This window comes from Oryzias latipes, chromosome 17 (assembly GCF_002234675.1).
Source record: "Oryzias latipes chromosome 17, ASM223467v1".
In the NCBI taxonomy this organism is placed as follows: domain Eukaryota; kingdom Metazoa; phylum Chordata; class Actinopteri; order Beloniformes; family Adrianichthyidae; genus Oryzias; species Oryzias latipes.
In genome coordinates this window covers 19,332,968-19,347,681 of record NC_019875.2, presented here as the reverse complement: position 1 = coordinate 19,347,681, position 14,714 = coordinate 19,332,968, and the positions used below count along the sequence as shown (strand labels likewise).

Sequence of the window (14,714 nt, the reverse complement as noted above, 5' to 3'; positions counted from 1 at the left end):
CCCCAAACGGGCACAAGGAGGTTGTTAAAGCTGTTCAACTGATAAGAAGGTGCTCTTTGCACTCCGCCTGATTGTTAGAAACAAGGAAATTAGACAATCAGATCAGCAAAGTTTGTCTGACCATCCTACAGGTGTACTATGAGCACTTTACGTATCACCTCCACACCCTGTGCGTGCGGCATTTACGTGGGGTCAATAAGGAGTCAGTACATGCACCTCACTAACGACTAGAGTGTGGCATAAGTCACCGTACAACATATACAAATACATATACCACATGCACAACAATGGTACATTCCATTTTCATGACGTCCCTTGTGGTGCTTCTTGAACCTCGCGGTGGCTGCAGGATACATCTGCGCTCCCCTTGTGATGAGGCAGTTCTTCTCTGCGACACTCCATGGCCCGGACAACCCAGGGGCTCATAGCACCCATACGTGACAACCCCTTTATGGGTGCATGTGACTAAGGCATTGAGTACTCCAGGTCAACAGTCCAGAGATACAGAGGTTGTGTCCGAATTCCTTTACTACTCACCACATAGTCCATAATTATATAGCCCCTTTGCCAGTTTGTAGAGCTGTCTGAATCAACAAATCCAAAATTTCCCAAGTCTCTGCGAAAAACCAAAATGCTTCAAAACTCACTAGATTGGCCAATATAGACCCCATGCATTACATTTGAACAAATTTTGTAAAAATAAATAAATGTTTTTGTATTTTAAACTATCCATTTTTACCGTCAGTACACAGCGGCTGCATAGTCTTCGTAAAATATTCATATTTATTTCGTTCTTACTTTGTGGAATCTGTAACATCATAAAATCCAGGGCACTTGATAGTCCCACGTCATTTTTTGTTAGTTAGAGAGTGGGGAGGGAATGTGGACATAGCTAAAGTGTGGTGGGGGAGAGGTGAAAAGTGTGTGCAAGCAGGTTGGAAGGGTGGAGGAAAGTTGTAGGCGTGAGATAAACGAGTGTCAGCTCGAATAAATGGTAAGGTGGAGAAGACTGGTGAAAGCAGTCGAACCTTCTTAGAATCTTTGTGTGTGAGACATGGTAGCCGTCAGTTTAGCAGGAAACTACCGAGTTTGCCCTCATCCATTCCCAGCCGCTCACCCTGCCTGTATGAGTCCAACTCCCGCGTCCGCTCTGCAGCGTCGGCGCGCGGACACACCCACTCCTCCTCAAAGGGCGCGCGCCGCTCATTCACCCGACCACTCCAAAACACGAATTCATGCTGTCTTCACTTGCCGTCCACACCACATCGATGTTTTTTTTAACGATTGCTAAGGATCCACTCGTGATAAAAAGTAAAACACACAATTCATTCACTGATGTGGGAGGAGCGCGCGGAATTACCCTTCAAAACAGAGCCATTATCCAATCACATACACTTACAACCGGAAATAATACGTCATCACAAGCTGACAAGAATTAAATTAAAACTTTAAATTAAAATATGATTTAATTAGTGAAATATGTTTTTTTATGTAGTAAGTATTTCTGAATAACAATAACGTCTTAGTTTTATTATTTTTGTAACATGTAAATGGTTGTAATGTAGTATGTGACTTTTATGGTGTAGAATTGAGTCAGGGGGTTGGGCTTAATGGTTTAAAAGGACTCCTAAAGATGAAAACAGACTCCTATTTCAAATTTTATTTCAGTAACATACCTGGATGTAGGGACCTTTTTCTCTCTCACAGTGGTTCTTTTATTAAATTTTGAGCAGTAGCAATGTAGTAAAAAAATCTTTGAAATTTTTTATTTTTATTTTTTTAAATACTATTAATTCCATAGTTGTGGAGTTGCAATTTAGTGGATTTATTGTTTGAAGTGTTTTGAAGCTGGCAGAATTAAATTAAAGAAAAGTTAGGACATTTTACCAAAGTTATTTGTTTGCAAACAAAAACACTTTGTAATCACATGTGCTGGTTTGATATTATTAAAAGTATATAGATCACTGAAATGTTTAAACTGTGAAATCGTATAATTCTATTCACAAAATATGTTATTTTGAAGTTAAACAGTCTGTGGATGTGTTCACTGTAATGCATCAGTATCTGAACTTTTTATTAGACAATTTGACAATCTCTGATAATATGCGACACATTGTTAACAAATGTTTCTCTACAAGCAAATGACCTGAAAAATAGCTAAAAAGCATCCAGCTGTTTCTATGCTGCTCTGTTCTACATGTTTTTTTGTATAAACACATACAGCTTTCTCTGCATTTATTTTAAAAATGCGAGAAGAAGTTGGTCCACAATATATCAAAATATAAGTTGCTTTATTTGACCAAAATGTTTGGAGTAAGATAATATAGGGTAATGTTGGTCTTTATCATAATATCTATAATTGTGTGATAATTTTACTAAAGTTCAGTCATTTCTTAGATATTTTAGACGCATGTTTATCACTTTGGACTTATTTTTCCAACAAAATTGGCTAAATTAAGTAAAGCTTTTATTTTGAAAGGCCTCTGGTTTCCTGGTCTGGTCACGAGGTCTTCCAACATGGCCGCGCCCTCTGAGTGTCAGCCGTAGTTTCCTGTCAGTTAGTTTAAATGAGTTTTGGAGCCGCTGCCCGCTTTTGACGAACCTAGAGACAAGCAGAGGAGTTTTTCTACAAACACCCTTCATCCTCCTCACGTTTCCAGCATGAGCAAAAACGACCTAATCCTGTAAGTTGGATCATTTTGACGTATTTCTGAGCTGTCTGTTGTTTTCCTTTCCCAGATGGCGTTGACAGGAGTTAACGTTTTAATTGCGCATGCGTCGGATTTACACAAGTTTTTAGTAGACCACCGGTTAGTCCAACCTTTTTCAGCAAGGAAACCAACAAAAAATGATTTTAATTTCTAAAAGCACTAGTATTTATCTTTCAGTCTTTAGATAAATAATTCATGTTAAAACGGTTTAGAGTGTTTGCTCCGAAGTCAATGAACTCTATTTGGAAGCTATCAGAAAACAACCCCCCTCTTACGCATTGACATTAGTTGAACCTTTATTGTGAAAGCTCACAAGCTGGCATATATATATAGATATATATATATAAACACATTTAACTAAGACGTGTGACTTATAGAAGCACTAATAGAGCCTTCACAGTTTTTCCTGCTTCAGCGGTTTTCTGCTGCTATGAGATGATAAGAGAAAAGAAGACTTGTCTCCTGTAATCACCGACTGCAGGTCAGCTTGGCTGCCCAGCATGAATGCAATGATAAGGGAGGGTCAGCCAGCGTTTTAGATAAGTTGTGGATTGTCTGCGTGGATAGCAGGGGGTCTGCGACCTGCAGCCCCGGAGCCACATGTGGCTCTTTGACCCCCTTCATTGTGGCTCTCTGGTTGAAGGAAAAAAAAAAGTAAACTAACTTAAACTTTATTCAACTCATCCACAAACAGTTGAATGACAGTATGCATCACAAGTTGAACTAAAACAGATTTTTTTGTGCACTGTTACCACAGAAAATCCGTTTGAGGTCAGTAAGTACAACCAGAATGAAGGTGCACCACATTCTAAAGCAGATTTTCTATGAACAAAGTCATGGATTGAAGTGTGTCATATGGTTAGACCAATAAAGCAAGGGTCACGTAATTAGCTCTGATTTAATTTGGGTTTTTTAAATTTGCACATTTTTGGCAAACATGTTTTTTTTTTAAATCACTGCTGACATGAATGACACTGGCTACTACTACATTTGCTGCATTGAGATGGTCCTATGTGACACAGGGCGTCTTTTATTTTGAAAGGAACTTATGTCAAAAGTTACAAACTTTCATATATTTGAACCAAAGCTAGTTTTTGTCTTCATGGCTTTGGAAAAAAGAAAGAAACAGTCGAGTGTTTTTTGCAAACCACATAAGATGATAATTCAATTGAATTTACACCAAGAAATTTAGGAAGAATTTGTGTTCTCAAAATTCAAAGTAAATATCAAAATCAATATTTTTGATGTCATATACTCTACATCACATGGTTTGTCAAAAAAAATGTAATTTTTGTTCTTCAACTGCTTATTATTATTATAATTCCATAGAGTGAAAGGAAAAAGGTCCAAGTATAGTATTTATTCCATCTGGACTTTAAATCATATTACAAAACAATAAAACACATTAAAAATAGGAAGAATGCAAGAAGATTTCATCTTTTAAAGGAACTGTATGGGGTCAAATCAGGATCAGCTTAAAGTGCATAAAAAACAGATTTGAAGTTAAAGATTGTAAATTAAAAACTGTTTAAACTCATTAAAGTTTTGAAAGAAACGGTGAAAATGGCAAAAAAAAACCACTTTACTTAAATAACGATAAACCTAAAACTGTAATCAGATAAAATATATTCAAATAAACATTATTTTCCTTCTTTATTTTGACTTCTAGACCAAAGGATTTCCCCAAGTTAAAGAACGACACATTTCTTCGAGCAGCAAGAGGAGAAGACACTGAGCATGTCCCGGTCTGGTGCATGAGGCAGGCTGGGAGATACCTGCCAGGTACGCGGCGGCGTCTCCCTTCAGCACTTTCCTACTTTGATGCTTTGCTTCAAATTGTTGGGAAATCTTGTCTGCAGAGTTTCGGGAATGGAGGGAAGGAAAGGACTTTTTTGAGACGTGTCGGTCACCAGAGATCTGCTGTGAGCTCACTCTGCAGGTAGAAGAAGGAAATCCATCCAAACCTGCAGGAGCTCTGAACGTGACATTCAAAAAAAACAACCAAAAAGTTTCCTTCAGTTCATATTTTGTGGCTACACGTTAGTAATTTGTGCAATCAAATTAGCATTTTGTGTACTAGTTAGCAGTTCATGGGCACTAATTAGCAATTTGTGCAAACAAATTCACATTTTGTGGACCCAAATTTAGCTTTGTTGGCGAACAAACTTGCCTTTTTTGTGAACAAATTTGCATTTTGTGTGCCTGTTAGCAGTTCATGGTCACTAATGAGCAATTTGTGCTCACAATTTAGGATTTTGTACCAACTAATGAGCATTTTGTGTGTACCAGTTAGCAGTTCATGGGAAAAAAATCAGCATTTTCTGGGCACAAATTTGTACCTCAGTGGACAAATTAGGATTTTGTGTCCAGAAATGGAGGAATTGAGAATATTAAAAAATTTGAATTTGTGGCCACAATGTCATAATTTAAGGGAACAATGCATGAACTTTTTCAAATATATGCAGGGCTCTGTACAAGGCTGCAGATTATACTTAAAAATTCAGTTAAATTAGGAGGGTAGAGGGATTTAATACAGCAGCCTTACTGTATCCCAAAAAGAAGGCAACTGTACAAAATATAGTTTTGCATATATTTTTTCTTTTTTTTTTCAGCCTCTGAGGCGTTTTCCTTTGGATGCGGCCATCATCTTCTCTGACATCCTGGTTGTTCCACAGGTAAAAGCATCCGGATGTAACATTTTTTCTTTTATTTCTAATTGTTACTTTTTACTATTAGTTGTCATGAATCGCTCTAATATTTGTTAGCTGAACCGATATCATGATAAATAGTCTGCTGATGTGAATTGAGACAAGCTTTAAGGTCACAAAGCGCATGAAGACTCTGCTTCAGTGGAGATTGATGAACCCCTGTGGTCGTTTCCCATCAGGCCATGGGCATGAACGTCCAGATGCTGACGGGTAAAGGTCCAACGTTCACAGAGCCTCTGAAGGAGCCTGAGGACCTGGAACGGCTGCAGGCCAAAGTGGACGTTCAGAAGGAGCTGGGCTACGTCTTCAAGGCCATCACACTGACCAGACACAAGCTGGAGGGCAAAGTTCCCCTCATAGGATTCACAGGAGCTCCGGTAAGAGATCCATTCCCTTCCTCATTGCTGTTCAAGACGCTTTCGCTCAAACTAGGACTTCTCTTCTCCTCCTTCAGTGGACGCTCATGTCCTACATGATCGAAGGTGGAGGTTCAGTTACACAGTCCAAAGCCAAGCGCTGGCTCTACCGGCATCCTGAAGCCAGCCACATGCTCCTGAAGATGCTGGCAGACGTGATCGTTGAGTATCTGCTGGGACAGGTGACCGCCGGTGCTCAGGTCAGACGCTCCACCTCCCAAACTTGAAGAAAAACTCAATCCTGCAGAATTCCCTCCTTTTGGTTTCCACATACAAGGCTTTTCACTGATGTGAAGGGGTGGGGCTCTGGGATTTGTAGTTTTTGTGGAACAATTTTTTTTCTCTGGCAGTGAGGAGAATATTTGTCATATCAGCTAATAATGAGAACTACAGGACGCTAAAATTAGATAAAGAAACTGATTAGTGTCAAACAGGGTTTGCTGATAGTTGCAGCCGTTTCTGAGCAACAAAGTTTAACCGAGTTCCTTAAAATCAATCATCAATTGGATCATTTTTTAAGAGGTCAGTGGACAAATCCTCCTTTAAATATATTATTTTACTTATCAAACGGCAAATATTTTCAATTTTTTGTTACTAAAGGCGGTGTGAACTTACATAGCTTAAAATGTACTTTTTCTAAAAATTAAAGCACTTAAAAAGCAATTTAAGAACTTAATTAATTTAAATACCTGTAGTCATTATTAATATTTTATGGGAAATGTTTTTTTTATTGCCAAACTAAACAAAAAACATGAAAAAAACAGCTTTTATTTCTAAAAAATGATCAAAAAACAGGAAAATCTTACCTTCCTGTTGCATCAAATGGTAAGTAATAATTAGTTTGAGTCTAGCTGATCCAAAACTGCATATTTTTGTCTTAAAGTTTTGTTTTTTTAATGATTGGCTGGTGAAGGAATTTTTTCTGTAGACCGACCGGTACTGTCACCAGAGACTCGAGAATTTAGCTGCAGGTGCAATTCCTGCTGGGAAGCGGCTGGAGAAGCTTCCTCATTCCTCTGCTTCTGGGATCAGGCTCTACAGGTGTTCGAGTCCCACGCAGGAATTCTGGGCCCGGCGCAGTTCAAAGAGTTCTCCCTGCCGTACCTGCGGGACATCGCTCGCCGGGTCAAAGACAGACTCAAAGAGGCGGGACAGGATGTTCCCATGGTGAGAGACAAGAAAATAAAAGCTCATTCCAGCCTGATTTAAAAAAAAAAAAAAAAAAGATGCATGAACCTATCCAGCTTGTGTTAACTCCCACTAGGTGGCAGCATTGAGCCATAAAGTGATGAAGCCTTTTCATGTGAACTTGTGTGTTCCAGATTGTGTTTGCTAAAGATGCTCACTATGGTCTGGAGGATCTGTCTGAGTCTCACTACGAGGTGGTCGGTCTGGATTGGACCATCGACCCACAATCAGCTCGGTAGCACACACACACACACACTTTCTGCTTTGCATTTCATGTCACACAATGGATCGTCCGCATTTTGTTATTTTTTTTCGGTCGAAAGCTGACATGTGAAAACACTGCATACTGCTCCAGGTTAACCATTGCTGATCTCTTTCCATTTTGAGTCAACAAACAGCCCCGTTTCCCACCCGGGTGGCTCAATACCTAACCTGCAGGTTGAAGGATTAACTAGTGTGTCCTGTGATTTGTGTTGCTCTTCAGGGAGCGCACAGGTGGGAAGGTCAGCCTGCAGGGAAACATGGACCCCTGTGCTCTGTACGCTCCAAAGGTAACTCTGGGTCCATTTTTGCCCCTAAAAGCGACTCTTTTATGTTCTTTAACAGTTACATTTCATTTTTTAACTTAGAAACTTTTTGTGGATAGTTAAGGTAATTAAAGTCATCCATTAAAAGGTAGATCTATTGTAAAAATGTTCCCTGCGGGTCAAATGTTAACCTCTAATGAAAATGAGAGATCTCTGTTTACATGGTCTCCTGCTATCTTACAGCTCCTCACAACGACCCAGTCTTTGTTTTTTTCCAGACGTACGTGGATCTAGTCGTCTGCAAGTAGATGCTTAAGAATGCAGTGGAGCATTTTCTGTCACAAATACGATCTTTATCAAACAGCATTTTTTCTTCTGCTCCTGATTCACAACGATTTGAATAAAGAAATACTCAGAAATGCTATTTTAAACTTAATTTCCTTTTATATATTACGACGGAGTTTTAGGGCCACCAAAAAAAAGATTTTATTTCGTAAAATTTAGGAGATAAAATCTCGTAGATTTGCGAAAAAAATTCATAGATTAACAAGGAGAAAACACCGAAGTTGTCCGTTTATCGGAGCCTAGCGTGAAGATGAAATATGTGGAGCATTTGGGAAGCTTTATTTCTGGATTATTATAGGTTTAAAACAAAGAGATTCTGAACCTTTTGGCGACTCAAAATCAGATTATTGTCAGTCTGGCGGCTTTCCGGGGTTTCGGTGTCGGTAAAGCAGAGTTTCATATGTAAAATAAGGAGCTCAGAGACACGTCTGGGTGTAGAGAACCGCTGCAGCCTTTATTCTCCTTTTCATTCACATAACCTGAAGTTCATTTGTCACCTTACGCCATGAACCTGTCATCCGAACACCAATGCGGAAGTAAACAGTGTTCCATACGCCCCCTCCTCCAGAGGAAACCTCTGTTTCAACATACAACAATAAAGAGGAATGAAAATAGTCTGTTAGCATTACAACGTTGGAAAAAAAGGCAAAAACTGCTCCTCCTCAGACGGAAGCGTCACACAAAAGTAGAGATCTTGTCTTTATTTGAGGAAGAAAGGATTCAAGTGGACAGCGATGACTTCATGATCGGGCTGCAGAGATCCTGCAAACCAACCATCAATAAATAAAACTTTAATAACTCATAAATCTATCAAATGAGCCTCCAGACATTTGGAACGTTATCAATAAACATTCAGCTCACCTGTTCAACTAAGTTTAGTCGGTCTGATCTGCTGCTGCGCGGTGCTCACTTCCACTTTAATCGTAAATTTACGTGTTTTTTTCTCAAATTTACAAGATAAAATCTCATAATTTTACTTTTTTTTTTTCTCTTTCTTTCTTTTTGTGGTGGCCCTAATACTCCGTCGTAATATATGTCCTCCATCATCAGGAAAAAAAAGCATCAAGAACATGTAAAAAAAAACACCATTTTACGGCTGAAAGTGTTTGCTTATCTTTTAGATTTGCCAACAGAAACATGCTTGTTTACTTCTCCACCAGGAGCGGATCTCAGAGATCGTGAAGAAGATGGTGGCGGGCTTCGGCACCAAGGGCTACATCGCAAACCTGGGCCACGGCCTCTATCCCGACATGGAGCCAGAGAACGTCGGCGCCTTCGTGGAAGCCGTGCACCAACACTCCAAACTTCTGATCAAACAAATGTAACGCAAAAAAAAAAAAAAAAGTGGGAAACGTCTTCAGAAAACAAGAAGGAAGCCATGTTTAAGACTGTTGAGTTCATGAAATATTGGAATGTTTTTGAATATGGATCAAGAAAATGTGTCGTTGCTGTTTTTGAGGATTTCAGCGGGTTTATCTGTACGCTGAAAAAAAAAAAAAGGAAAAACATCCCAGCATTAATGGAAAAACATCCAAATCAACATGACCAGAGCAAAAAAAAAAAAAAATTCCACACGTTTCTATCCCGTGCAGCTTTCCAGGATAAACATGTTGGGATCTCTGGGAGATTTCCTCCTCATCTGTAATGTGTTTATCTGGATTATGTTTGTGGATTGAGAAGCGATGCGGCGGTTGTGTGAAGTGCATGCTGCTTATGTTTGTGGGATCACTTTGTGTTGACAGTGGATGGAAAAGCTCAACAGCTTGTATGTATGAAGTATTGGAATCGTCTTTGCTTTTATACCTCACCTCTATGATGTTATTCTGACATTTACAAATACAAAAAGGATGGAAAAACTGTTGTTCGTGACTTTTCTTTCTTGACGGCTGTTTGAATTAGGAATAAGTCACAAAGTCGCACTTTTAGGAAGGTTTAGTCTCAACCAGACGCCAAATAACTGAACAAATCGATTTTAACACTTAACTCTCACAGAATCCCCATTTAGTCTCTTAAAGTGGGGATAATCTGCTTTAAAAACATTATTTAGGAAGTGGAAGAACCTAAGATAGTATTTTTTCTCAAAAACATTTTGTCATGGATTTGAATTTTTGGTTACATTTTAAAACGACAAATATTTTTCCCCATCAAATTTCAGGTTGCAGCTCCTGCAGGTCTTAACCATCACGGATGTTCGGCTTTATGGGTGGCATTTGTTGTTCTCTACATGTCTCCTGGCTCCTTTCTTTGATGGATTGTGTGGGGAGAGGGATTCTGGACTTAATTTGGAGTCTGGAAATGGGGACAGGGACTGGGCTGGAAAATTAGGGCAGAAGTGCGGCAGAGTCCTGCCTGAAGGTGTATCCATCTCTTTTTTTTTTTTTTTTTGGTTGAGGTCTTTGGAAAATTCTTCAAGTTGGCGGCCTCACCTCCCATCATACTCTTCAAAAGTTCTCCTAAAGTCTCTACTTCACTGCAGGAAGCTTTTTTTTTAAATAGAACCGATCATTATTTTTTCCCTGCCTGACCCACATAGTACTCAGAGATTTATTCATTTAAATACCCACTCAGATCTTTATTTTTTAAGTCTTTTTTTGGTTCCCAGTGGTCTTCTAATTACAATTGTGCAGTTTTTAGCCACGATTTTAGAGCAGCAGGGGTTCATTACAAATTTATCTTTGAGATGAAGGTGGGGACCGTTGGCGCGGGGCAACCCCGCCACCACTTCCCGTCACCCACATGTTGACACATATTACACTACACCAAACTATTGAGCAGTATCAGAGCTCTCCAACCGTACAGTTTTGAGCCAGATGCCAGCTAAAGACGTTCATGGATCTGGGTCACAATAATTCAAACTAAGAGATACCTCGAAATACAATTTCAAGTCTAATATATGTCCTCCATCATTGGGAAAGCGCTACATGGACATGTTAAAACACCAAAAACACAATTTTCCCTGGAGTGAGTCTTATTTAACCCTTGTGCTATCCAAGGCAGGTTAACATTGGAACTTGGGTCATCTAGACCCACTAGACAGTGCTCTGAACCTTTTTTCTTCAATGATTTGTGATCTTCACTGGTGTCCATGGATTACATGAAATCTTTCCACCTATGTCCACCTTTGTCATGGTAGGGAGAACATGTCAATGTAAGGGTGGGGTAATTTTGACCCCACAAGATAGCACAAGGGTGAAGTCTTGTGGGTTGTTATTTGGAAGATTTTAGCCCTTTTTTGGGGCTTTGATTTTAGAAATCTATTTTTCACTTTAATATTTTATTTGTGGCTGCAGGAACTACAGCTTCTTCCCACCGTCCAAAAACATGCTTCATAGGTTAATTGGTTAATCTAAATTGTCCCTAGGTATGAATGTGAGAGTGGGTGATTGTGGACATTCTACCCTGTGACAGACTGGCGACCTGTCCAGGGTGCCCCCTGCCTTCACCCATAAGTGGCCAGGATAGGCTCCGGCAGCCCCGTGACCCCGAAAGGGAATAATTGGAAGAAGATGAATGAATAAAAAGATTTTATTTCAGATGTTGCCCTTTTCTTAAACAAAAACGACTTCACTATAGAGTTCTAGGGTGATCTCAGGGTGGAAGCAAGTTCACAACTTCCGGATTGAGTTGCATTAACCCTTGTGCTATCCTAGGCACTTTAACATTGGGAGTTGGGTCATCTAGACCCACTAGACAGTGCACTGAACCTTTTTTGTTCAATAATTTATGATCTTCACTGGTGTCCATGGATTACATGAAATCTTTCCACCTTTATCCACCTTTGTCATGGTAGGGAGAACACGTCAATGTAAGGGTGGGGTCACCTAAGATAGCACAAGGGTTAAAAATAGAAAAATGTTGAGGCCTGGTCAGATCCTCAAGTTCCCACTACATGTCACATCAGTGTGTGAATGGGAGATTGGGACTGTGACTGTAAAGCGCTTTAGGCCTTCAAGAAAGTTAGAAAAACACTAAGTATGCGCCAGGTGTCATTCACAAAAACAAGAAAGTCCTCAATTACTCCAATTTTCTCAATCTGGTTTCAAACTCCCCCTTTTTGATTGACATTTACCACAACTTGAAGAGAGGTGGGGTCTAAAATCCCTTCAGCATGTAAGGACGGGTATGATTGGAGGCAGTGTGTCCAATCACAATCCTCTTTTGTTCTGCTTCAACAAATTAGTAAAAGTGGGGTCAATACGAAGCTACATGTTATTACACACAAATCACATGCGTCATTACTGTAATCGTAACAGAGGCTCAAAGAACAGACCAGTTAATCTAAAATCATGTTTTTTTCCCCTGTCTGGGAAGCGGCTAAGAACATCAGATAAGCAGATTCCCCTAAATCCGTTTGTTGTTGCTGCTGCTGCTGCTGATGGTGAGGATGATGATGATGATGTGGTTGTTGTGTTGAACTCCTGCAAACATCATGTGACCGGGCGGAGTGAGAGTAGGGCACAGGACAACATGTTTGGAGACTTGAAAGAGTTGCACCAAAAAATCCTTTGTAGATTGGCTAAACTTTTGGATTTTTGAATTGATTTTTATACAGGCCTTGTAAACTCAAAATTACATTAGGCACATAAAAAATCAGGGCAGGATGAGCTTCATCCAGGGTGGGTCCTTGGGCAAGACCTTTCACACTACTACCCAACTATGTAGCTATGAGGGGGCTCAAGTCTGGGTCTCCCTGTCCCTAGCCCGGATAAAAGACAGGGTTGTGTCAGGAAGGGCATCCAGGGTAAAAATCTCTGCCCAAACCACCTGTGAGAATTTAGAAAGCTCATCTGCTTTCGAGAAACCCGAAAGGCTATGCTGAAAAGTGAAGAGACTTGTCCAGAACATCAGGGCTCCCAGTGTTGATCTCTGAGGAACACCACTTAAAAGTTTATGTGTACAGATTTGCTCAGTTTCACTGTTTGCAGCACTTTAAAGATAAAAAATAGGTACATTTGCGGTTTGCAGTGATAAATTACAACTCATTTATTGCATTTGATCAAATTTTTACCTTAAGTTGCTCGGAAGTATAAGTCGCACTTTTTACAGAAATGGATTTAAAATAATACGGGAAAACGAACAAACGGCAAATCACAACAGAATAGATAACAATAATGGAATGAATATTTTCACACTTTTTCCCTGTATTTAGCGTCATGAAACATCGGAGGAATCTAGAATATTAGTGCAACACATGAACAATTATTATGATAACCATAGCAAAAAGAACATGCTAACACGCCACTCTTTATAACTCTTTATATCGATAAACCCGTTTAATTCTTCATCTTCTGTGTCGCTTTAGAACATTACAGCAAAGCCCGGTCTAAGATTGAGTGGCGCTTCTTACTCTGTGTTGCAGTGAGTAGCAAAACTGGCACACCTACAGCGCCTTCTAGGGGTTGCTGCTATTTATTTAAAAACAAACAAACAAACAGCATATTTTAAATGGCACACCTGACCAAACTATGCCAAAACCTGCAACTTGTACTCCAAAAAATACGATAATCGGTTGTATGTTTGAGGGCTGACTTTTCTCTGCATTTCTGGCAGCATCATGGTGTCCAATAACCTGGATCCAAACCATCACAACATGGTCTGTCCTTTTTTATTGTCTCCCCTTCAGCTTAAAATGTGAAAACGGAGACTTCGAGTACCACCAGCCCTTCAATAGCGAACGTTATTAATATTTTCAAAACAGCTCAAAGTCGCCGACAAAGGGGGAGAAATAAATCAGCTGCTTTTGTTCATCTCTGTCCTTTTGTGATGGCGTTGTGGCATAAACTCACACACAAAAACACAGAGGCTTTTGTTGCTTCCCCATAAATAGAGAAGACAAATGAACAAAAATCACTGATGATGGGGGGGGGGACAGGTACGGCTGAAGAGACTGGGACTGTGTGTCATTGCGCCATCTGGGAATAAAGTGACAAGCTGTGCGTTTGTGAGTCTGTGTGTGTGAAAGAGAGTGAAGGTTGTAACAATGAATATGTGCTCTTTAGAAATGGAGATCAATTTCCACATGGCTGCCTTTAAAGGCTTTGGCAGGAGAATAATATGTAAGTGTGTGTGTGTCTTTTGTGCAACTGTTTGTGGGCACGAAAGTGTGCACAATTGGGTGCATTGTGTGTGTGTGTGTGTGGGCTTGTATTTGCTTATTCTGTGCAGAGACTGAACAGGTGGATGCGGATGCTTGTGGGTTTCGCCGTGCGACTTTGTGTGGGTGTCTTTGAAGGAGGTCCAAGCTCCATCTCTCAGCAAATCAGCAAGCCTGAAAATCCAATCTGCCTGGAGAGACAGCAAGCTGTACATCATCTGTCATGGATGGACACTATCAGCGCTTTATCAGTGACCACCACCCCGCCACCCTTCCATCCAAACGCCTCTCGCACGTACACACCGTATCTTTCAGCGGCCGCATGCATGAGCGGACGCACGCGGCCCGTTGTGACAGAGACTGATAGGCGTTATTATCATGGTGGGGGCTGTAAAGGGAGGCGCAGGGAGGAGTGAAACTCTGTCTCGAGTCTGGAGCCCTTGAGATGCTTCATACTAATGCAGATGCTTACAGCGGTAACCGCCCTCCTTTGCTGATAATACCGTCCTGTTCCAGCCTTTGTTGTTGCCAACAACAAACGCCGCGGGTTTGTGATTTTCTCCAGCTCTGCAATTAGCTAAAAACGACAAAAATGTGTACGCTTTTACCAGCCGTTAAAGGGCCCGTACAGCACAAAATCAAAATTTTTTAAAGCTTTTAAGTGTATTTTAATGTTCATTTCTCACGAAAAGAAACCCCTAAAGCAGTATTTTGATCTGCATCTC

The 14,714-nt window shown here is 40.2% G+C and overlaps 1 protein-coding gene across 1 annotated transcript; it reads left to right on the top strand.

Annotated features, from left to right (window-relative positions):
* Nucleotides 1-2,498: 2,498 nt before the first annotated feature.
* Nucleotides 2,499-9,745, top strand: urod (uroporphyrinogen decarboxylase). The gene is made up of 10 exons (XM_004079051.3): nucleotides 2,499-2,684; nucleotides 4,381-4,493; nucleotides 4,571-4,650; nucleotides 5,324-5,386; nucleotides 5,599-5,796; nucleotides 5,874-6,035; nucleotides 6,868-7,002; nucleotides 7,158-7,258; nucleotides 7,508-7,574; nucleotides 9,056-9,745. The coding sequence occupies exons 1-10, from the start codon at nucleotides 2,662-2,664 to the stop codon at nucleotides 9,218-9,220; spliced, it is 1,107 nt and encodes a 368-aa protein (XP_004079099.1). The 5' UTR covers nucleotides 2,499-2,661; the 3' UTR covers nucleotides 9,221-9,745.
* The last annotated feature ends 4,969 nt before the right edge of the window (nucleotides 9,746-14,714 follow it).

Coding starts and splice junctions, on each gene's coding strand:
- urod (XM_004079051.3), top strand. CDS start 2,662: ATGAGCAAAAACGACCTAATCCT. Junction 5,797..5,873: donor TAGGATTCACAGGAGCTCCG/GTAAGAGATCCA, acceptor CTCCTCCTTCAG/TGGACGCTCATGTCCTACAT. Junction 7,003..7,157: donor CGGGACAGGATGTTCCCATG/GTGAGAGACAAG, acceptor TGTGTGTTCCAG/ATTGTGTTTGCTAAAGATGC.